The sequence below is a fragment of the Lycorma delicatula genome, chromosome 2 (assembly GCF_047948215.1).
Source record: "Lycorma delicatula isolate Av1 chromosome 2, ASM4794821v1, whole genome shotgun sequence".
NCBI classification, from domain to species: Eukaryota; Metazoa; Arthropoda; class Insecta; order Hemiptera; family Fulgoridae; genus Lycorma; species Lycorma delicatula.
The window spans coordinates 158,477,382-158,501,483 of record NC_134456.1 but is presented as its reverse complement, the minus strand read 5'-3'; the positions used below and the strand labels follow the sequence as shown (position 1 = coordinate 158,501,483).

Below are 24,102 nucleotides of genomic sequence, written 5' to 3'. Positions count from 1 at the left end.
AAATAAAAAAAAAAATTATTTCATTCATACATAAGTTTTCATACATAAGTATATATATGTGTGTATTTTAGAAATCAAATATACTTCATAAAAATAAATAATTTCAACATAAATATTACAGCTGATTTTAATAAATAATAATTTTTTATTCAATAACTTAATTGTTACCATATCAATCATATTATAACGCCGTGGATTTTATTTAATGAAAACCAAAAAATGAAGGAAAAAACTACAAATAATTTAAAGGAAACAGGAAAAAGATAATAAGATAATAAGATAATAATAATAATAATAATAATAATAATAATAATAATAATAATAAAATAATAGCGTATTCTGACAGATTAAATTGTCTAGAATTTTATAGTTATCTACTAGAATCTCAACAGACTAGACTAGGTCCGTTAAAAGTAGGCTAGTTCAGTTAATTAGTAAAATTTAAAAAAATTGATTTAAGATATTAAATTTGAATAAAACACCATCCTACCAACTGTTTGCACCATGAAGTTTGAAGTATCATTTTTTTGTGGGTTAATTATTCTTCTTGTGTTAAACGTAGGAATGTCTTATTCAACTCCAGTATTTTCTGATAGTAGCATTACTGAAAGTAAAAGTCTACAGGAACTACAAGATCAACTTCAGGAAAATGAATCAGGTGATGGTAATTTATCTTTTATACTTAAAATTTCACCACTTACTTTGAGATTCCTTATTTATTAAATTTTGAGAAAATTAGAACTAATTTTTATCGCAAACAATATTATTGTTAGCACATTTGTTCAAAAAAAAATTTCGTTCCAAAATCTTTTTTTTTAAATTAATTTTTTTTTTTTTTTTCAGTGGCACATTATCATTAGTTGAAATTAAATTGGGTACTAAAAATGTACCCAACTTTGTGTCAAAAATATTTTTCTCATCAAAATTTTGTTGCTGTTTTTTTATCTCAGCCACCGTATTAAAATTATTAAATTAGTCAAATAATAAACAAATTATAAATAATAAAACAGTTAAAAAAACAAAAAAGAAACTTAGAAAATTAACTGGCACATTTCATATCAATGGTTAAATATGGCTTTAATTTTTGACTTAATAGGCACCTCTGAAGTACAAAAGGTATTAGTGTATAATGTTAGGAACATAAAAACGGGGAAAAAATGTTGTGGGCCACTTAATAAAGGTTATGAATTTTTTTTGTGAAATAATTTTTGTTTAATCCGGAAATGTAACGTAAAACTAATTTTACTGTAAAATTTTTTTGTGCAGGAGTTTCTTTCAGTAGAGAAAAGAGCCAAAGCCAAAACGTAATGTGTTGTTTATAATATCTTCAATATATTTTGAAGATAGTTAACCTGAAAAAATTTCTTAAATCTTGTGAACTGTAAAAGAAACTATGTGTTGATAAATAACCTCAAATATAATTTTTTTAAATAATTTCTATAACAGATTATGATACTGTTAATGACATTAATGTTTTTATTTTTCCTGCGAAATTATTTCCCTCGTCATCCTTATCCACAAAAAATTTGTGATGACATATTTGTGATTACAAATTTGTGTGAAGGACATTAATTAATAATGGACATTAATTAATTAATTAATTAATAATCTGTATCTTAAATCTCAAGATGCATTAATTAATGTCATTGATAAAAGATGGTGAATAAAATCGTTAAATCTACACAATTAATAGCTTAATGAAAAAAATATAACTTAAAGAAATATGGTATATGTATCCAAGGTAACCAAAATATAAGGTTTATAAGTAAAATTTAATGATACAAATTTATCAATGAAAAATTATTAAAAATAAGTTTCCAATAAGGTGGGTATATTTTTAAAAATTATAAAATGATTTGTATTATTATATTATAATTTCATTTATTATATTTTAAAATTAAATCTTTTACAGCTTCTATTATTAAACTTTCTTAATTCTTTTTTAATTTCCAAGTAACTGCGCTATTTCTAAGTAAGAAATTGAAAATTTCCTGTACTGTTAATAAAAACAATGATGTAAACAAATAAAATAATTTGCGCTAAAATAATTTATTTCTGAATTATGAACAAAATTTATATTAATGATCGTGTTTTCATCTGGTTTACTTTTAGGTAGATTTCATTAGAAAGCTACCTATTGTAATGGATACCATGATTTGACTTCCGAAAAATTTCAACATGTCCAATTGTTGATGGACTGTGGTTCTTAAGTTATTTATTTGTTCGATGGACTTCAGTGTTCAGAAGAACGTGTTTTTTCGCTCGATAATTGACTTGTATTTGTAACGATTTATTAAGAACTATGAAATTGAAGAACAACATTTATTTAAAATAATTAAAGATTAACTAATATTAACAAACTGAAAATTGAATTACAATTGATATTTGTAATCATTATCGTTATTAATATCGATCAGTTCTGTTTAATTAAAAATGTTTTTAATTGATTTTCAATTTTTTTAAATTATAAATTAAACTTTATCTAGTGACCAAACCTCTTCTTCTCCTTCGGTGATATTATTTCCTTCTTCCTTTGATATTAGTAAGTATTGCTTACTATTCCTTCTTCCTACATTATTTCCTCCTTCATATGATATTAGTAAGTAGTCCTTACTAATAGAAAATGAGGCGAAGGGAAATCACCAGCTGGTATGTCAGGAATCATGAAGACTGATATAAATTTAAATAATGAAATAATAATTTAATAATTATTAAAATCGAGAGCGAGAGAGAGAGCGTGAGCTCTCGCTCACGCTCTCTCTCTCTCGCTCTCTCTCTCTCTCTCTCTCTCTCTCTCTCTCTCTCTCTCTCTCTCTCTCTCTCTCTCTCTCTCTCTCTCTCTCTCTCTCTCTCTCTCTCTCTCTCTCTCTCTCCCTAGGTTAATGATATGCAAACTCCATCACACTACACAACACAGAATTTTTATGATTTAATCACGTGAACTTTGTAAATTGAGGCATAAATAAAGATCTATATCAAATATTATTTCATAAAATTGTGTCTCAGATTTGTTTTAAACTCTATTTAAATTGTTTTTTATTTTTTTTTTACAACAGAAATTCTAGACCAAAAATTTATGATTCAATATTTGTAAGGCTAGCAATATAAACATAGGAAGACCTAGCGTAATCATCAATTCATATGTATCAAATGTACTGGAGGCCGTTATTTATGTCTACGCATGAATTGAGATTATTTTAATTGTACTAAGTCCCCAGACGAGCCAGCAGTTTGTACTCTTTGTAGCAGATCTCATCCAGCCAGTTACAAAACCCCTTCTCTTTTAAAAAGAACTGCTACAGTTACAAACTCTTATTATATGAGTTTACGTCCTTCTAAAGGAGGTAATACAAATTTTCGATTATTTAAATAATGAAAGTTCATTTTCTTTCTCCCTCTTACGAATATAAGTTTGCGTTCTACCTTCACATTCATTCCAAGTTTAACCAACTTAAAAAATCTCCCTATAAATATTACTTACTCCCTAAGCTACTGTATATGATTGACGACAAATTTTTTCCCTTCTAAAAAAAATCCCCCCCTCCCAATTACTCTTATGACACACTTAATGTGTCTGTTTTTCAAATGAAAAGAAATAATTTTATTTCGAATTTATTAACTGTTCTATTGGATGCAAGTGGTTTTCATCAATATTTATCAAAAATAAAATAAATCTTGAACGAAAAACAAAGCTATATTTGTCTCCTTTCTACAACGCATCCAAAAATCGGGTCTTATTTCTTTGTAATGCTTCACATTCTACCAGGACTGATGAACCCACAAATAAAAGTCAAGTACAAACACATTATCGCCGTTAACACGGCGGTAGAGTTAATAACACTTTCACTACAACCGTTTCAATCGTAAACTGACCCCTTTTGTTAATGAATTTTTATTTAGTATTGAGATATTAAATATATATTAACCATTAACTTGAAAATAGGTTTTTGTTTAAATCAAAAGGAAATATTAAGTACCGGAATGATGTGCTATATCCCGCCATCAATAAGCTAGAGATCTCTTATTCTATTTTATGAGGAAATTTATTTTTCTCATTACTCTTTCGAGCTTGTAACTATTTTAAATGAGGAAATATAAGTTTTATTTCTGGTGTAGAAAAGTGTTCCGATTGCTGGAGTTGTTTTAACATTTACTTTATATATAAATTTATACTCGGGTATTATGTTTTCTTGAAAAACACGTTAGAAAATATACAAAAAAAACAAAAAGCAGTTATATCTAAAGAATAAGTAATCAAGATAAGTTATAATAAGATAAATCAAGAAAAGTTTTTATAAACTTAGAATACAAACTAATGGATAAAAATATGACCGCAGATATTTAAATTGTTATAGTAATAAAAAACATATTGCAGAAATGGAATTATTTCAACGGGTAAGAAAGTAAAAATAAGCTAAAATTAAGTTTCATAACACTTCATTTGTTTTGTTTTATATTTTCCCACAAAATAAAAAAATATTGAAGGACCAGCTTCATCGAAATCGGGATCAGTAGACGTAGAAGTTCGGCCATTTATTATTGGCAAATGGCCATAACTGTGTAAATTGTAAAATTATCCCCTCCAAAAAGTTTTCATGAAAGACAAAAACTCAGCTACAGAGACGGTACAGTCATATTCATAATTATTGATAAGAGCTTCTTCAGTTGTATGATTTTTTTATAGGGCACATTTACAATTTGATATGAATAGAATACATTTATGTTATAAAATACATTATATTAACACAACATAAATAACCAATATAAACACAATTACACGGTAATAGCGTCTTACTTCTTGTGCTGACTGAACAAGCACTGACAACAGCACGAACCCAGTTACGGGATGAAATGCGCACGCGCTATTTCTAACCTCTAACGAACGTCTTAAACTGTCCGTAGCCTCGTGCCGGGTATCACTCTAAAGTCGAGTTACCACTAACAAACAGCCGAACTCATTCTTTTTCAAACATTTAGGGCTATATTTTGCTCTACTGGGTTCATAATATCGGAAAAAATTAAAATATTTTTTAGTGTGATGAATAATTCAGTAAAAAATGTTACTGGAGTTCTCGATTCATCAATTTTATACATCCAGAATTAGTATTCTTTAGAAATATAATTGTAATATAGTCATTATGAGGCAGCCGTTATTAATATGAGGCCCATTTTAACAGGAAAGCTACTGGATTTAGTAGCTGTTTTTATTTTTCATGGTACAGATTCTGTTCAAAATTCAATAGTTGATTAAAATGTTATAACAAACATTCCTGTCATCTTAACACAGAGTTTAATGTCAATTTCGGCGTTTACTAACTAGAGGGGAAAAGAATTGGACGAATTTCAGTAACTGAAACACCGTATGGATCTTAATTTTTTTGTTGTGCAAGTCAAATTGGTGTTCTGATCAATTGATCAGATTCCAGCAATCTACCTAGTTTCATTCGAAGATTAAATGAAAATGTAAAAATTATCTACTTTATTAACAATTTATTATTCATTTTACTATTTCTATTTTCATTTAAAATAGTTTTGTATTTACATCTTTTTTATTTTCTCATTTTTATATTGTTATTAAATCTTGTGCTGCTAAAAATAAAGGTTAAAATCTTTTTCACGGCAATATTTTCATTGATAATAATGTAGGATTATTGTTCACTCTATGAATGATTCTACTCTGTAAAGAAACTGATACAAAAGAGAATTATTTTACATTAGTTTAAATGGATGTTGCAAGAGCATGAATTTTCTTAAAATCTTTTTTTCATTTTTCCTTCTTATACTGGCCATGAGGTGCAGTTAACCAAATTTATATTATTTCGCAGCGGAGCTTGCTAATCTGTGCAATAGGCTTTCAAATTTTCACTATAATAAAAGTTAATCCCAATTCATCTTGTAATGTTTATTGAAACTTAAAGATTTACCAAACTAGAAGTTCATTTCAAAACTCTCAATACACAAAGAAAAAATGAAAGCAACTGTCATAGCCCTCTTAAACAAAACTAATCAAAATGGAGCAAACCCAGATTGTTACTTTCTTTTTCTGTTTAGCCACCGGATGTGGTAAATAATAGCGTGTGTAAATCTGAAGAAGGAAAGATTAGCCTGTAGTAGATTTGAAAAGATTAAAGACCCTTAAATCACAATTTTGTAATCTGATTTGCAAATTAAAAAAAAGTCAAAACCCATAATATTCAAACTCCTATAAAAAGAGATTAAATAGTCTACGAAAATACATTAGCCTACTAAATTGTGTAATCAGTACAACAGCCTCATAGTATCTGCGTTTTTCTTGATGAAAAATAGTAAAAATTAATCTATGCACGTGTAAAGAGTTAACAAGCTCTAATACATAAGTAGATTTAGTTTTATCTTGTGTACCCTTGTTTTTATCGGTGTAATAAGAAATTAATAAGCAAATTAAAATATGTATTCATCATCCAATATAGGAAATTCTACTTATTACCTTAATAATTTTAGAACAAGAAATTGAATTGCCATAAATTAATTCTTCCTCAAATAGTTAAGTGATTAATCTAACAACTCAAATTTGACCATAAATTTGTGAAGATTGTACCTAAATTTAATTTTGTAATAAAAAAATCTGGCCTGTTATGTTCTACGAACAATACATTATTTTAAAAATGTGATTTCCGATGAAAAATCTTAATTTTATCAATTTTGTTTCCTGATTATTAGAAAGACTACCGACTTACGAAATTTATTTTAGGTGTTTAGAGTTTACAAATAAGTTTATCTGTAACTTTTTTACCGGTTTTTTTGTATGTATGTTTTTTTTTGTAGGTGGCAAAGGTATCGTTGCAGTATTACAAAATTTACCAAAAATGTTCGGGAACATTGGCTACAAATATGGGTATAAATTAGGTACTCGTGCAGATGAGCTGATCGCACTATTGTGGGAAAAGTTGCAAAAAGCGATGAATTACTTAACAGCCGAAGAAAGGAATCAACTAAAATGATTATTTGCCAGTACAAGAGAAAAACATCTTAAAACATCGTAAAAATAAATAAGGAATAAATTATTTCAAGATGGTTAGGATGATTCCTTATATATTAATTATTTGGTAATTTTTTCTAACATAAATAAATGAAGCTACTTTGATCTAGTCTGAATTTGTTTTTTTTTCAAAACATCTATTGATGAAAACATAAAATTTTAATAATATTAGACAGAAAATTATTATTAGTTGCCTTTCTCCTGATTGATTTAGCGGAAGGGAACACTTATTACTGTATACCCATACATCCACAGAAAATATCCAGGAAGAATATGTACATCGCCCGATGAGCATGAAAAACTTGCTTATTTTGGAAGGTATTTTGGAAGACCATGGAATTGCAAAACATCGTGTAAGTTTCGTATTCAAAATATCACCTGAGCAAAAATAATATACTCTGGATGTATAAAAGAGGTATTACACTACTTTACTCTGATATGTATCGTTTTCTTATTTGGACGCGAAAGTTGTAGAGTTAGTTGTAGAGTTTGAAATTGTTGCGATTGGCCCACTTTATGTTAATTATTTTAAATCTGAATCTATTTAGAAACATATCATATTTTATTGTAGTTCTGTAGAGCTAGATTTACTAGTTAATAGGCCCTTTCAGTAAGAAAGATCTAATCGTTAATCTCAAAATTAGTAATTGCGAGAGCATTTTCTAAAGTTAAAAAAAAATCCTCTCTCGGATGACTATTTATCGTCTTGAGGTAAATCAGTTTGCTGCAGTATAATATTCGAGTCGTCCCTTAAATCCCCAATTCTGAAGCATCACTAGGGGATATAAATGTTTGCTATCTGGAAAGGTTTCATAGCATCCTTTTTTAAAAAGGACTTTGGTCTGATATCACTAGTAAATTGTTGGTTTTCTACATCACCCCTTTTCCTGATCCCTTCATCCCTTCTTCCCGAGGTGCTCTGTATTTTTTTTTTTACTGAAATCTGTACAAAAAAGTAACCCGTACAATTATGACATTTAGTTACGGTATTTAAGGGAAATGGCCTTCGCTGTACTAGTGTGGCTGACTTTGTCTTATCCATTGGACGAACAAGACTCCCAGTCTGGGGTATCCAGATGAATCCAGGCTTCCTAATATAATTTGTATTATCCGAGATTGTTCGGATTGAAAATTTGAGGCAGAATCTTGTATGCAAACTACCTAGATTGATCGGCCATGTTGTTAAAACTCCAGATTTAGTTGTAGAAAATAGATTTAGGATTCATTGTTCTATATCTTATTTCAGGGTGTAGCATGGTTAATTCATACGATCTGAATGTTGCAAATATGACTATAATAATATGAATATATTAAATGCTGTTACGTCCTACTAAATATTTTCTATTTATATTTTTTCCTACAGACGCATTAGTTTACCTAAACCAGCACCTTGACATATGCTAAAACTATCCAATGAACAAGCGTCTTAACTTGTTATACAAACACAGCAAATGTTCATTTAAAGTACTTTATTGCCGATTCATATTTAGTTTCAAGTGTTGATTTATTAATTCTACTATACTTAAATGATATAGCAGAAGGTATAAACAAAGAAAAAAAAACGCATATCATACCTAACTTTACATATTTATTTGAATTAATTAGTAAGGCAATTATTGAAATAAAAACTTACATTTTATAACAATAGTAATATTTTCATTAATTATTAGAATTGTTGAAACGTCAACTATAATCTAAAAATAAAAGTAATTGCCACCAACACTGTTCACTTTGCCGACTTTAGCGTGACCCAATACACCATGAAGTCCCCCGACGTGAATGACTTGAGTAGTAGGTCGGTAAGGTCGATAAGGTCGGTAAGGTCGTTTTATATGTAAAGGTTTCTTTGGTGTTGTAGTCGATATTTTTTTCTTTCCAGTGCAGCCCAACTTACCGACAGAGTCACCTGTTAATAATACAAAAATTTGCTTAGGCATATTACAGAGTAATAAATTTTTATTTAATTTGCTTATACCAAATAGTAGACGTACATTCGTAGCCACTGCAGTTTCATTAGAAAGCTACAACTGCAAAAGATGAAGGGATTAGAAAGCTACACAGATATACTCGCCCAGATTGTGCTTTTGGGGGTCAGTTACCAGAGAGCAAACAGGAGTCCATTGATAGGTCAGCCAACATCATTTAACATCAACACCAAAAATACAGTAATAGTATTTTCTCCATATCAATGTCCACCCAAAGAGAACTGCACACTTAAAAAAATACCATTCATAAAAGGCTTTCAAGCTAATAATGCGATATCTTTACTTAGGATATATCCACTTATGATTAGGCACCTGAAAATAAGTTATATTATTTTAAGCGTTTTTAAGGTTTATATAAACGCTGATCATTCTGTATTCTGAAACAAATGAAAATATATTAGCTCAAATTAGAAAATGAAAATAAAACTTAGGGTTTTACTTCACAGTTTGATGTTTTATTTGGCATGTCTTTACCACAGTTATAAAGAAGTTATTCGTACGACAATTAAGATTAACACTTGATGTTTCTCAGTTAAAAAATAGAATAAATTAGAAATTAGAATAAAATTTTCCACATGTCTTTTTAAGAACGGCTATTTTGTATTATTTTATAGAAAATTCATTTTCGACAAGAAATTTTAAAACCTAAGTTAACAAAACTTACAGACAAAATCCTTTTTCTACTTTCGACAGTGGCTTTTGTCTTCTCTTCGGGAATTGTATTAAATATCTCTGTTCAAATATTTTAACAATAATCTTTTTATGAAAAACCGTCTTTTAATTTTTAAACATGAACCTTGCTTTCTGCTGATAAAGGTAACTGCATGGAATAAACGTTTTTTTCTTTGTGGTAACTCATTCCTAAAATTTATTATAACATATTAAGGGTCAAAATTAAACAAAAAAAGTAATCAACTTTGGTAAGAAACAACATTTTTTTTTAATTTGACTGATGATTCCATTGTAATAATATACAAGAACTGATGAACTGAGACCATAGAAATATCTCGTAAAACATTATTTTAGCTATCTCGAAAATATTGGCTTAATTGCGCTGTAACCTATCCTGGGAAGTTGGTCGAATTTTAATTTTTTTTCATCAAAAAATTTGTGAACATATAGAAACCTAGTGAAAAAAATGTAATAACTAAGCTTTATTCTTCACGTTCGGTGAAAAGGAGAGATAAAATTAGGCAATGTCATTGAGTAGTTCAGCCAACATCATTTATAACGTAATAAGAAGGAGACTCATAAGAAAAAATTGAACGAGAAACTTGTGTGTGAAAACTAAACACTCAAACCCTTCATAAGAGGGAGCATTTCAAAGAATTTAAAAATCCATGATAAAAATAGTATCTACAACGATAGGGACCTTTATATTTTCCTGCCTCCCAAAATTCTTAAATTAAGACAATTACTTAAGATGTAACATTCCTAAAATTCATTTTATAATTCGCAGAAGAACGTCAAATTTTTTTAAACTAATTTTGACTTTGTAGAACTCTCAACGTAAGCATGATACATCCATTCGTAGGGGATATTACCCTAAAAAACATGTTTTTAAATTACAAAGAGGCTTTTTTTTTGTCTTCAGTCATTTGACTGGTTTGATGCAGCTCTCCAAGATTCCCTATCTAGTGCTAGTCGTTTCATTTCAGTATACCCTCTACATCCTACATCCCTAACAATTTGTTTTACATATTCCAAACGTGGCCTGCCTACACAATTTTTCCCTTCTACCTGTCCTTCCAAAATTAAAGCGACTATTCCAGGATGCCTTAGTATGTGGCCTATAAGTCTGTCTCTTCTTTTAACTATATTTTTCTAAATGCTTCTTTCTTCATCTATTTCCCGCAATACCTCCTCATTTGTCACTTTATCCACCCATCTGATTTTTAACATTCTCCTATAGCACCACATTTCAAAAGCTTCTAACCTTTTCTTCTCAGATACTCCGATTGTCCAAGTTTCACTTCCATATAAAGCGACACTCCAAACATACACTTTCAAAAATCTTTTCCTGACATTTAAATTAATTTTTGATGTAAACAACTTATATTTCTTACTGAAGGCTCGTTTAGCTTGTGCTATTCGGCATTTTATATCGCTCCTGCTTCGTCCATCTTTAGTAATTCTACTTCCCAAATAACAAAATTCTTCTACCTCCATAATCTTTTCTCCTCCTATTTTCACATTCAGTGGTCCATCTTTGTTATTTCTACTACATTTCATTACTTTTGTTTTGTTCTTGTTTATTTTCATGCGATAGTTCTTGCGTAGGACTTCATCTATGCCGTTCATTGTTTCTTCTAAATCCTTTTTATTCTCGGCTAGAATTACTATATCATCAGCAAATCGTAGCATCTTTATCTTTTCACCTTGTACTGTTACTCCGAATCTAAATTGTTCTTTAACATCATTAACTGCTAGTTCCATGTAAAGATTAAAAAGTAACGGAGATAGAGAACATCCTTGTCGGACTCCCTTTCTTATTATGGCTTCTTTCTTATGTTCTTCAATTGCTACTGTTGCTGTTTGGTTCCTGTACATGTTAGCAATTGTTCTTCTATCTCTGTATTTGAACCCTAATTTTTTTAAAATGCTGAACATTTTATTCCAGTCTACGTTATCGAATGCCTTTTCTAGGTCTATAAACGCCAAGTATGTTGGTTTGTTTTTCTTTAATCTTCCTTCTACTATTAATCTGAGGCCTAAAATTGCTTCCCTTGTCCCTATACTTTTCCTGAAACCAAATTGGTCTTCTCCTAACACTTCCTCCACTCTCCTCTCAATTCTTCTGTATAGAATTCTAGTTAAGATTTTTGATGCATGACTAGTTAAACTAATTGTTCTGTATTCTTCACATTTATCTGCCCCTGATTTCTTTGGTATCATTACTATAACACTTTTTTTGAAGTCTGACGGAAATTCCCCTTTTTCATAAATATTACACACCAGTTTGTATAATCTATCAATCGCCTCCTCCCCTGCACTGCACAGTAATTCTACAGGTATTCCGTCTATTCCAGGAGCCTTTCTGCCATTTAAATCTTTTAATGCTCTCTTAAATTCAGATCTCAGTATTGTTTCTCCCATTTCATCCTCCTCAACTTCCTCTTCTTCCTCTATAAAACCAAAGAGGCTAGGAGAGGGAAACTAATGAAATTTCCAGACACAACGGGAAGAAAGGATAGATTTAAAAAACTGTAACCCAGATAAAAAAAAATAAAATCCCTAGTGTAAATGCGAGTAGAATTCTAGCGTTTAAGTAGATTTTTTTTATGGAAAACGAAAAGAATCTTTTTTCCTTCAATATCTAAACACTGCATGAACATTGACAAATTTAGGATACGACCATAACTATGGATGCAGAAAACTAGACGTTTTTGCGCAACTTACAGGATATTACAATCGTACTAAAATTGTATGAGTTAGTGTTACTGAAAACCCAAAAATAAGAATTTTACTCACTAAGCAACAATTGATTTCGAATGTAGCGGAAAGTGTAACTACAGGTTACCAAGCTGGTACCAGCTACTGGTTACCAAGCAGGTTAAATAAAAAACGAATTTGAGATATGCAAAGACTAGGGGGGAAATAGCCATAACAAATTTCACTACACATTGTTGAGCAGAACTGATAGTAAATAACCTTCAACTATTAGTTCTAAAGAACGTTTTTAATATAAAAACAATAATGAAACAGAAAAGGATATCTGAGCTTCTACAGAAGTTCACCCCATAGCCTCTTGAAGCGACTGATTATTCATGACCTTTTATTCATAATAATCGAAAGCAACAACTCTTGCAATGGTGAAGAATTATACAAATAAACGATTGTTTTTTTTTTGTTTTTTTTCTGAATTTTTATGGGCATCGACTGCTAAGGTCATTAGCCCTCGTCACAATCTTTAAAAGAAACTACTATCACCATCTGGATCGTCATATGTAAGGGTGTAAAGGGCCCTTACATTTTATTTAAAAGCACAAACTACACAAAACATTTAAGACATAAAGACAAGGACAATCACAAACACTTATGGGGTGTAAAGGGCCCCAATATTAAAATTTGAGATAGGTTCCCAAAAGACCATTAAATTAAAATTAAAATTAAAACTTATCCTACCATATCATTCTTTCTTTCTTCTACGAGTCTCATTTATAGTTTGTTTAAGCACCCTCGGGGCGACCAGAACCGCCGTTGAGCAGTATATCAGTCGCGCCAGGGTGCCGTGGCAGTTGAATCCTTCTTATAAACAGGCTATAGGTATGCACAGCGTACACCCATAGCCTCGCGCCCTCAATCTACCCTTGAGGGTCCTCCATGCCATCATCGGGCACACCCCGACTCACTGCTCTTGAATGCAGGTGAGCCAAAATGGCCTAGGCAAGAGGGCTACCTCCCGTCACTATACGTGCCACGTTTCAAGACTCCCTTATGTATATATGCATACATTTAAAATTAAAATTAAACTTATCAATACCATTTTTTCTTTATATATAATAAACCACCGCTTAGAGTTTCTTTTGTCACAGCTTTAAACTTTCATTTTTATAGACTTTTAAGAAGTCCACTGGCGTGTAAAAATGCAACTATATTTTCTTCATTTCCATTAACCAGATCAGCAGTAATATTATTTCTAAAACGGAACCTCTTTCTGAGGACCTCATATATGGTACACTCTTCTATAAGATGCTTGATTGTCAGTGTTTTATTACAAACACCGCACATTGGTCTCACTTCGCCGGTTAACAAATATAAATTTGTCAATCGCGTATGACCGATTCTAAGTCTGGTCACCGCTACTTGTTCACGGCGAGTCAACTTATAGTCGCTTTTCCATTTATAAGGAGAAGATTTTACTGTGTTTAATTTTGTATTTAATCTCCTCCATTCAGCATTCCACTTGTTTTTTACTATGTTTGTTAGACGGTTTTTAACATCTGCCACTCTTACAGGAAATGCATCCAAATCATCGCAGACTGTTGCCTTTTTGGCAGCTTCGTCTGCGATTTCATCACCTGTAATACCAGCATGCCCCGGAGTCCATACAAATACGCATCGCTGTCCTCGTTGTTTTAGTACGTATAAAATGGACAGGATGTTTGCAATTAGGACATCCTTAATGTTCTTGTTCCGAATTGCGACGAGTGCACTTACTGAATCGGAACATATTAGCACTCTCTCTTCGCAATAGTGTTCAGTGTAGCGAAGAGCTTGCTGAATTGCAGTGAGTTCTGCCGTGTAGACACTAGCCACATCTGGCAGTCTCCAAAAGTGGGCTTCTTCATTTACATATATCGAGCATCCAACACCATGTTCGGTTTTAGAACCATCAGTATAAATTCTAATATGTTCTTCGTAATTACTGACGGTTGCCAAAAATTCCTGCTGGATGATCACTGCTGGTTTCTTTTTTATTTCTCCTTGAGAGAGAGAGATCCAAACTTGTATTTACCGCTGGCAAGCGCCATGGCGGTATTTCTCTAGTAGAAATTGCCAGAGTCTCTGGTATAGCAATTTCATATTTTCTTCTTAATTCGTGGTACCTAATTCCAGCTGGTCTGGAATAGGTAGCACGATGTTCGTATAATGCAGCCATGGGATGATTCGTAAACAATTTATTATTTATATGAGCAGGGAAAGCCCATATATTTGCTGCATATCTTAACAAGAGGATCTCTCTTCTATAATGTAGTGGCATTATTCCGGCTTCAGACATCAGACTAGCCGCCGGACTTGTGCGGAAAGCACCTGTTGCGTAACTTATTCCGCTATTATGAACTACGTCTAACTTTCTTAAGTGCGACTTTCTAGCGGATGAATATACGATACATCCGTAGTCTAGTTTAGATTGAACCAATGCTTTATACAATCTCAATAATGTCTCTTTTTCTGAGCCCCAATTTAAGTTCGATAAACATTTTATAATGTTTAGGGCTCTTTTGCATCTATCACTCAAGTCCTGTATATGTAATCCCCATGTAAGGGATTTATCCAATAATAGTCCTAAATACCTTACGCTGTCTTTATATTGTATTGGATTATCATCAATTGTCTACGCAGGACTTTGATGAGGAATTCTCTTCCTACAAAAGTGTACACAGCACGTTTTTTCTGGTGAGAATTGGAATCCATTATTCCTTGCAACTTCATTTAGAGCATTGATCGCTCGTTGCAATTTGTACCTCACCATAGCAGTCTTGTTGCTGGCATATACGATTGCCAGATCATTAACATGACGCTTTTGCTGATTTCTACTGGAATGGCTAATATCAATTTATTAATGGCAATGGTAAACAAGGTACCGCTCAACGGCGAACCTTGCAGTATGCCATTTTCCAAGATTCTTTCACATGAATATTCATTGTTGACGCGTACTTCGAAGGTACGGTCATTCATGTAGTTGCTGAGCAGTATAGGCAGATTGCCACGAATGCCCCATTCATGTATCTGGAGCATTATACCATGACGCCAGGTCATATCAAAAGCCTTCTGAAGATCAAAGAAGACTCCGACACAATGTTTCCTTGTAATAAAGCTGTTATATATAATGTCCTCTAAGCTGATCATTTGATGAGTGGTAGAATGGTATTGTCGAAAACCTGCTTGATACGGTGAAATCAGGTTTTCTTTTTCCAAAACCCAGACGAGTCGATTATTAATCATTTTTTCCAATATTTTCCCCATAGCACACGTCAAAGAAATAGGACGGTAGCTATTGGGGTCTGTTAAATTTTTATTTTTCTTTGGTACTGGAACAACATAAGCTTTTTTCCACTGCTGCGGGTACGTTCCATCCCGCCATATTTTATTATAAAGTTCTAATAATCTACACTTTGCAGTGGTATTCAGCTGCCTGATCATATTATAGTGGATTTCATCCGGACCAGCAACCGTGTTACCTGCTTTTTCCAACGCTTTCGCGAATTCTTCCATTTTAAATGGTACATTATATGTACCATGCGGCGCACCGGTCACCGCCAGTGGAAGGGGGGACACTCGTCCCCCTGTGAAATTTTTTGTGGCCTCTGAGGCTTAGAGGCCACTTCAGTTACAGGAGGCTTGGGAGCCACCATAACAGACTCTGTAGCTGTCACTTTCTTATCTTCAATTAAAATCTCGCTAAGACGGACTTGGATATCAGGTTTAGTGTCCGTTTTCTTCTGTGTTGGAGCGACTTCTTGTTTTGCAGATGTGTCTTCAGGAGGCTGTACAATTATTCTTGGCTTAACAGGTTCTTTAGTGCTGAGAGGCTTCATTTTGTTTTCGATTATCCTCTCAATTAAGCCAGCCAAGGTAGGTGCGAGTTTGTTGATGATTACACTCTCATCAACAGCAACTGGAGCAGGAGCAGGAACAGCAGCCGCAGCCTGAGCATATGTTGTTGTTGCTCTAGGTCTGCGGGCGTTTACGATCTTTTTTGCTTCAAAGTAGCTGACTTTTTGCAGGGTTTTTACTTCCTGCACAGCCACTTCGTCTTTGTAAACAGGACAGTTCCTGGATCTACAGGAATGCTGTCCTCTGCAGTTTATACAGGTAGGAGGCTCCTTACACGGCTCTCCTTCATGATCTGCATCACCGCACACGCATATTTGCGGCCTCTCACACCTAACAGCGGTGTGTCCAAAGCGTTGGCATTTAAAACATCGCATTGGTTGCGGGACAAATGCCCGCACATCCAACCGATGTATGCCCGCTCTTATCTTCTCCGGTAATGTAGGCCGGTTAAATGTAAGAACATGGGATGCAGAAGGAAGGACTTCGCCATTCCTTCTCATGTTCAACCTCCGACATTCCAATACTCCTTGCGGCGCTAATTCTTCTACAGTTTCCTGCTCCGTACAGTTAAGAAGATCCCGACAGACCACAACACCCTTTGAGGTGTTGAGCGTGCCGTGGGGATCAGCACGTACAGCTAATTCTCCAATTTTCTTCATTTCTAGAATCTTCTGAGACTGTATATCATTAACAGTCTCTACATGAAGTCCCGTGAAAGTTTTTCTTATTTCTTTAACAGGGCCTCCATTTGTTTATTTCTCGAGCGATGAGGAAAGGACTCACCCTCGAGAAATTACCTTCTTCCTTCGTAATAACCAAATACTTAGGTTTTGGGATGCAGCTCTTGAAAAAAGCTTTCTGCATGCTTTTCCTAGCCTCAATCTCAATCCTCTTAATCTCCGTACTCTTTCGGCGTTTCGCCTCAGGCGAAACAGCCGGTTCTAAACGAGGGTGTTTGCGTGAACCCTCTGCCACGTTTAATTGTTCAGTTTCCATGAACAAATAATCCCTTCTGTAGTAAGGCTAGCCGCCGGGGTACACCCCCACTCCAGGGCTACTAACCCTGGAGGTCCGTTCCGGTACTCCGGTGGAACCGGCATATGTCCTGGCAGAGAGCGGATGCGCAGTCTCTGCACTGACTCCAGGCCCCTACACACCGAAGCTTTCAGGGCTCCCATGCTCCGAACATGGACACCTTAACTACATGCTTGCCATCGCGGGGGGCATGTGGACGACGAAAGGTCTCCGTTACACCTGCAAATAACTTTGACCGTGGCCGCCACATCCCCAGCTCTAAAGGCGGTATTGATCCATTTCCGTAATCGTTAATAATGTCGTATCTGCAGGTGGCCGTAAAGTCCAGTCCTGTAATTCGGCCTATAGATGTAAATCGACCGAAAAAAGCATATCCGAGAAACAACACTCGGAACCCCGTTAGCCAGCTATATGTAATGTACTTGAGTACAGCTGTTGCCGCCCTGGACGTGGAACGTAGATGTTGTGTTCCGGTCGTGGGGAATATCTACCTCAGGGCATAAACGATTGTTATTTTCATTATTGTACACAATATAAAATTACCTTATTATTGTTCTCTTTAGCCTTGTATTTCCGAAAATTATGCTTTCACATATAAGGAAACTTTTGAACAAAAATTACTAACGATTTTGATTGTCTGGCAAACCTTAACAGGTTTGTTGTCCATCAAACTGTGTTTTCCTACAAATTGGATTGAGCTTCATTGGGAGGGGAATTTTAACCCCCAAAACGTTTGTTTATTATAAAGGTAAAAATAGTTATGTAGAAATCTTTTCCCTAATGGGCCTTTAGAATGATGGCCTCGGAAAGAAAAACCGATAATAATCTTTTTGATTCTTAACCTTCAAACTCATACAAATATTTTTAGATTTGCGGTACGCCCTACTTTCATGGGCGCGGAAACAAAAGATAATTTTGTGAGCGTACAAGGATGGACCAAACACAACAGTTGTAGTGACTTTTACATTTCGCTAATCAAGTGTGAACTGAAAGTTTCAAGGTAATAAAATTAAAAGCTTAACGAGCTCCCCGAAAATTTGTTATTATTCGTTTTCTCTACTGCTTTTAACAGGTGTGGATATTATATATATATATATATATATACACACACACACACACACACACACACCTGTTAAAATCAGTAGAGATTTTTGTAGATTGTAATAAAAATTACACATACACTCGCGAATGTTCTTGAGCTTATATACAATTTTGAATATATTTTAGTCATAACCCGAATTGTGATAGATAATCAGTAAGTACTACAATAGGTATAATTTTGTTGGATTATGGTATGTACATATGCAAAGACACTAAGATAAATGTTAATTTACATTTAAGCAATTTGACAAACGCTGAACTTCTTTCATAAAGAAACTTCTTTTTATAAAGTAAACCAAGACTGGAAATAGAAGAAATTCTACTACTTTATGTATGTGGTCATGGTGGCAGTCCGACTATCTAACGGTTTTTGGTGGCTGACCACGTAAAATATTCTGTTCTGATTGTGGATCCAGAAAATAATGCATATCCGGAATACAAGCAACTCTAAATAGCTTCTTCTTCATTTAGTTTTTAACAATTACGTAAGACAAAGGATAAGCTAAAGAGAAGAGAATATAAAGAATAAGTTAATAATAAAAAATTTAGGATATACACATGGAAACTGCATCCCCACAATATTAATAATTGAGAATATACACGAGACTATGAATTCCACATTTCCAAGAACAGAAGAGAGCAACAGTAAAAAGAGATAAGAAGATTTTTTTTTTAAATCTTGTAACAGGACCATATATATATGTATCCCGCTTTAAGAATCAGGAGCCTAGCTGCTGACAACAGGACGCGGCCTTGAGTAGTGTGTAGGGAAAACGCCATTAGTATGATGGTCAGCTGTGAATAAAGAGATAATAAGCAGTTGAGGATAGGTAACTGCGCTCTCCAAGGCATGGTGGTGGTGCTGTTCAACGAAGATAGTTAGTGGACCTATAAAATATCGTATACTGAAAACGACGCTGTGACAGAGTGAGTATCGGCCACCAGAAAATAATCCAACAAATCCCTCATGCGAAGTGGTGTAGATTAAGTCAACAGAATCAGCGGTGCGCAAGAATACGAATCCTGTATTCCTTACAATCCTAGTTGCAACAATGGATCTTGGTAACTGGGTCCCACTAACCACATAATTTCAATAGCTGCATGACTGGGAAAATGCAATGGATGATTGCTGCAGATAGTAACTGGAAACGGGATTCATCGTTGCTAGAAATAAAGGGGTAGTACAGGAAATTCATGGAAGGAGAAAAACTCTCAGAAGAGTCAAAATAAAAAGGTAACAAAAAAGATGTCAATAACTAGAGAGCCAATCCTCTGTTACCAGTGATATACAAGATCCTGTCCAAATTTTTTCTAAATCTGTTAGATAAAGAAGCAGATCCGAAAATAGGGAAATATCCAAGAGGCTTTAAAAAAGGCAGATAATGCGCAGAACAAATACTTATTAATCTAAAAACAATCCTCCGATTCATAAGGAATTAAAAAAAGTATTATAGTTATTTTCAAAGGAGAACTGTGAGTAGCGTTCAAAATCCAAATAGGTGTAAGACAAGACTGATTATCATCTGTTTTGTTCAGTTCATTATTAGAGAAGGGAATTATAGAATGATAAAATCAGGGCAAAGAAAAGAAAAATTAAAAAAGTTTGATTAGAACTCAAAAGTAAATTACCCTAAACAAACTGTTTGTAATTCGGAGACGATCTCACAATTCTAGCACAAAATTTAAAAACAACCGAAGAACAGATCAACATTAATGAAAAAGGCTGAGGAAAAAGCGGTCCTAGAAATATCTTTCAAATAATCAGAACTCATAATAATCATGAAGATGCATCCAAACACCTTAGCACAAGATACGGTAAAATCAAGAGAACTGGCAGCTTCAAGTATTTTGTAGAAGTAATATAGGTCTGACGCAAGTAAAACCAGGATTTCAAAACTTATAAAAGGCTATGGAATGACCAAGAATATATAAAACAAAAAAACGAATCTCATGAATGAGAAAACTGAAGCATTACATTACATTAGTAAGATCGCAGGTATTATACACGGTTGAATGCACAACTTTAGACCACGCATAAATAAACAAATTGAAAACGTAGAAAGGAAAATACCAGGATCCAAAAAAGCAGAAGAAAGTTGGAAATACGAAAAAATATTAACTTTTTTCGGTAAACAAACTCTCAGGCGCGATTAGGAAACGCAGGCTTGTCTTTCACGGATACTTGATGAAAATCCTTATTCAGTTGACAGAATCCGTAACAATTCAAATACCTAAAAGAAGCAAAAATAGAAATACCCGAAATCCCTAACAGAAACGCTTACAGACAAAATCTCAAAATTTGTGAAGGATTCCATAAAGAAAGAATAAGAACAGAATGGATCCAGCGAAGACGAGAAGAACATTCGCGCAAAATGAAAAAGCACTGGGAACAAGAGGAAATAAATTACAATAACTATTTATATTTGTCCTTTAGAGACCAGTGTCGATTCAAAAAAGTGTATATAAATACTATTATATATATACATACATACACAGATTTCTTGAGCTGAATTACAAAAGTATTATTTGTATGCAAATATTTATTATTTGATGGACACAGAATTATATTATTAATAAGAATAAAATTTAACAAATAACTTACTATCACATCTATTCGTATTTCTTTTTAGTATTGGACTTGTGTATGTCAAATCCGCTGTACTCCAGCAAAATAATGAAATTATTAGAATAGTGAATATAAGAACTGAAGACTGCCTCATTATTGTAAAATCGATCACTTACTATACAATCTTTAAGGTGAAGTTTCAATAAATTTAACATTAATTTACGTTAACTTTATTTTATTTATAGAAATATTTTTATCAAAAGGAAAACCCACTTCCTTCTACTTAGGTAGATTTTTACGGTTAACAGTAACAGTACCGGAGATATATACCTAACCTAAATATTTCCGTTTCATAAACACAATCTGCCTACTATTCTATGAAAATTAAGTTTTAAATACATTTAAAACATAAAAATATTATCTTTACCTAGTTTAAGATAATAAATATTTAACAGAGAAATTTGTAACAGAATGGAATACAAACAGTGCTAATACGTGAATATATATATATATACAAAAGATCTATTCACAAAAACGTTCGAGAGAGAGAATGAGAGAGAGCGCGCGCGCACACACACACACACACACACACACACACACACACACATACACATCTGATTCATATTCGTTATGTGATGAAATCCAATCTGAAAAAATTTCCTATAATCCATTTCAGCATTTACTTAACGGTTCAAGTATTGATCAGTCAAATAGTTTGGGATCAAATCCAGCAGCACTAGTACTTTGCAACTCAGCAAATCACAAAATTCCTATTTGAAATATTTCTACAATTGTATCTTCATTGCACTACTATTTTGCCGTTGAGTGTGTATTGAAGTAAGTTATTTTTACATACTACTGACCATTCAGTGTTGAATTCTTGAATTTTTTTATTTTAATCTCTTTGATCCTTGATTTCTTGATTTTTGTATAATAAAGAGATCAAATATACAGCAGTTCAATGCACCTTCCCAAAAATTATATTCTTAGTATTAGTTCAGTTACAGGAAAGTTTAAAGGAAGGAAAATATATAAATATCTTTCTAAAACTTATACGGCAACAGGTAGGTAATACCTACCAGTATCTTCTCTTTCCTTTATATGTTTAGTTTTATATGTTTCTGCAGAGAAAATGTTTCTCTGAAGAAATGAAAACATACTGATGATAGGTTTATAAATTAGACAGGCTCTAACTTTTTTTTTATCATTATTATTCTTAAAAGCAATAGCTTAATGAACACAAGGGTGTCGAGGTGGCTAAACGAGAATGGTGAGCAAAGCGAACTCTGCAATGGTCCAGGGGGCGGGATTAGCTGGCAAGAGCGTAATGGTGAGAAAAGCGAATTCTTCGGCTTTAGATTAGCTCCGTAGCCCAGGAAGCCACTGGGTCGGCTCCAGGGTTCGCCGGTGGTATAGGTCCTAGTTGATCGGCTAGTACTCATATAAATATATGTGCGTGTAATAAAGTATTATACAGTATACTAATTTTTGAATATATATAAGTTGACTTATTTAAATCGAATATTTACATAATTTGTTAAACAATTTACTAAGTAAAGAATGAAGGAAAGAATGAAGCGCAGTAAAGAATGAAGTTTTTTATCTCATTTTGTGTAGTTCCTGTTGAAAATTAACATTTTTTCTGTATCAGAATAATACTAATTAAAAAACTTACGTTTGTATTATTAAATTAACCTACTAAAAATTATAGTTTGTTTCATAAAAAAAAAAATTATAACTAATCTTTGACCTTAAATCTTAAAGAATAATTATTATCCGAATATGTTTGATATGCAGTCGAATTTGAGGATCAATTAAATCGAAACGGATCGTTATTTTTGATACGCTAGCTTTTAGCCTGTAAAATTTCAATTTTACATTTAATGGATAAAGACCTATGACAAATTATTAAAGATATTTTAATAGACCTATTCTTAAGAGGTTCTTTATTAAGTCTACTTAGGTGAGAAAAACCAGATAATTTCTGGAACTCTTCTCCTTTAATATAACCCACTTTCTTTGTAAATACATTTGGATATAAAATGTAAGATTTGTGCTTTTATATGAATGAATAAAATGAATTTTTCCTTTTTTTAAATAAGGCTGAGATAAAATAAAATGCTGCTTTGTTTCATGCGCTGTGGAAAAGAATATAACACATTATAAGTTTTAAGTGGTGAATCGGTTCGCTGCAGGATCTGTTGTACCTACACCTCGATCGTTTTACATTTGTACATTTTATAAACCGATAATAACAAAAAACGGATAATTAAATAAAATAAGCTTTTCCTTATTATTGTGCAAGCGATATATTATTATATGAATATAATTGCCTACAAAATTAAGCTATTTCTGATAGAATGATTCTTTTCTTATTTAAAAAAAATATATATATATTTTTATATGGAATATCGAACAGAGAAACGAGATAAAATTTTGTGTTTGACTTTAAAAAACTTTCGTTGAAACTTATTCTATGATACAGCAAGCATTCAATGATGAAGCCGCATCTCGTACTACAACATACACGTGATGGAAGCGGTGAAAAGACGGTAGAGAGTCGTTGGATGACGAACGAAGCGGGAGGCCGTCAACAGCTGTTCGCGGCGATAACGTTGCGAAAGTGCGCGCGCTACTGCTCGAACACCCTCATCTTACACACCCTCATCTTACCCTTCGAGCCATAGCAGAAGAGCTAAAAATCAGTAAAGACGCGGTGCGTACAATTCTAACAGAAAAAATGATCCGCCGAAAGGTGTACTCTCGTTTCATTCTACCGAAGAACAAAAACAAGTGCGTCTTTCTTGCGCTCAAGACTTCGTTCAAACTGCCGATAGCGACCCGAATGTTTGGCAAATAATTGTAACTGGGGATGAAAGCTGGTGCTTCATGTATGACCCGCAAACGAAGCGTCAATCCGCTGCTTCAAAATCAGGCAGGAAAGATCAAGAGTGAAAACGATGTTGATTGCATTCTTCAACTAAAAGAGCCCGATTCATCATGAATTTCTTCCAACTGATCAAACCGTGAATTCTAAATTCTATTTGGAAGTAATGAAACAGTTGCTTCGTCGGATTCGCCAAATCCGGCCCGAGTACCGGGGTCCAGGTAGTTGG

At 33.2% G+C, this 24,102-nt stretch overlaps 2 protein-coding genes across 4 annotated transcripts; one reads left to right on the top strand and one right to left on the bottom strand.

Annotated features, from left to right (window-relative positions):
- Positions 1 to 354: 354 nt before the first annotated feature.
- LOC142320281 (uncharacterized) lies at positions 355 to 7,130 on the top strand. Of its 2 annotated transcripts, none has more exons than XM_075357983.1 (2): positions 355 to 664; positions 6,805 to 7,130. In XM_075357983.1, exons 1-2 carry the CDS (start codon positions 505 to 507, stop codon positions 6,978 to 6,980), a joined length of 336 nt encoding a protein of 111 aa, XP_075214098.1. In that variant the 5' UTR covers positions 355 to 504; the 3' UTR covers positions 6,981 to 7,130. The 2 variants fall into 2 exon arrangements, with proteins under 2 accessions (XP_075214098.1, XP_075214099.1); XM_075357984.1 differs by having other exon boundaries at positions 360 to 658.
- A 1,459-nt stretch (positions 7,131 to 8,589) lies between these two features.
- LOC142320280 (uncharacterized) lies at positions 8,590 to 21,181 on the bottom strand. 2 transcript variants are annotated; one of them, XM_075357981.1, is made up of 2 exons: positions 21,023 to 21,181; positions 8,590 to 8,924 (listed from the first exon to the last, which is right to left on the bottom strand). In XM_075357981.1, the coding sequence occupies exons 1-2, from the start codon at positions 21,138 to 21,140 to the stop codon at positions 8,713 to 8,715; spliced, it is 330 nt and encodes a 109-aa protein (XP_075214096.1). In that variant the 5' UTR covers positions 21,141 to 21,181; the 3' UTR covers positions 8,590 to 8,712. The 2 variants fall into 2 exon arrangements, with proteins under 2 accessions (XP_075214096.1, XP_075214097.1); XM_075357982.1 differs by having other exon boundaries at positions 21,029 to 21,181.
- Positions 21,182 to 24,102: the final 2,921 nt, after the last annotated feature.

What these genes read in the sequence shown, in the direction of transcription:
- LOC142320281 (XM_075357983.1), top strand. Translation starts at nt 505, where the DNA reads ATGAAGTTTGAAGTATCATTTTTTTGTGGGTTAATTATTCTTCTTGTG. An exon ending in GGAAAATGAATCAGGTGATG is followed by an intron (nt 665 to 6,804) that starts GTAATTTATCTT and finishes TTTTTTTTGTAG; the next exon opens with GTGGCAAAGGTATCGTTGCA.
- LOC142320280 (XM_075357981.1), bottom strand. Translation starts at nt 21,140, where the DNA reads ATGAGGCAGTCTTCAGTTCTTATATTCACTATTCTAATAATTTCATTA. An exon ending in AAATACGAATAGATGTGATA is followed by an intron (nt 8,925 to 21,022) that starts GTAAGTTATTTG and finishes TATTATTAACAG; the next exon opens with GTGACTCTGTCGGTAAGTTG.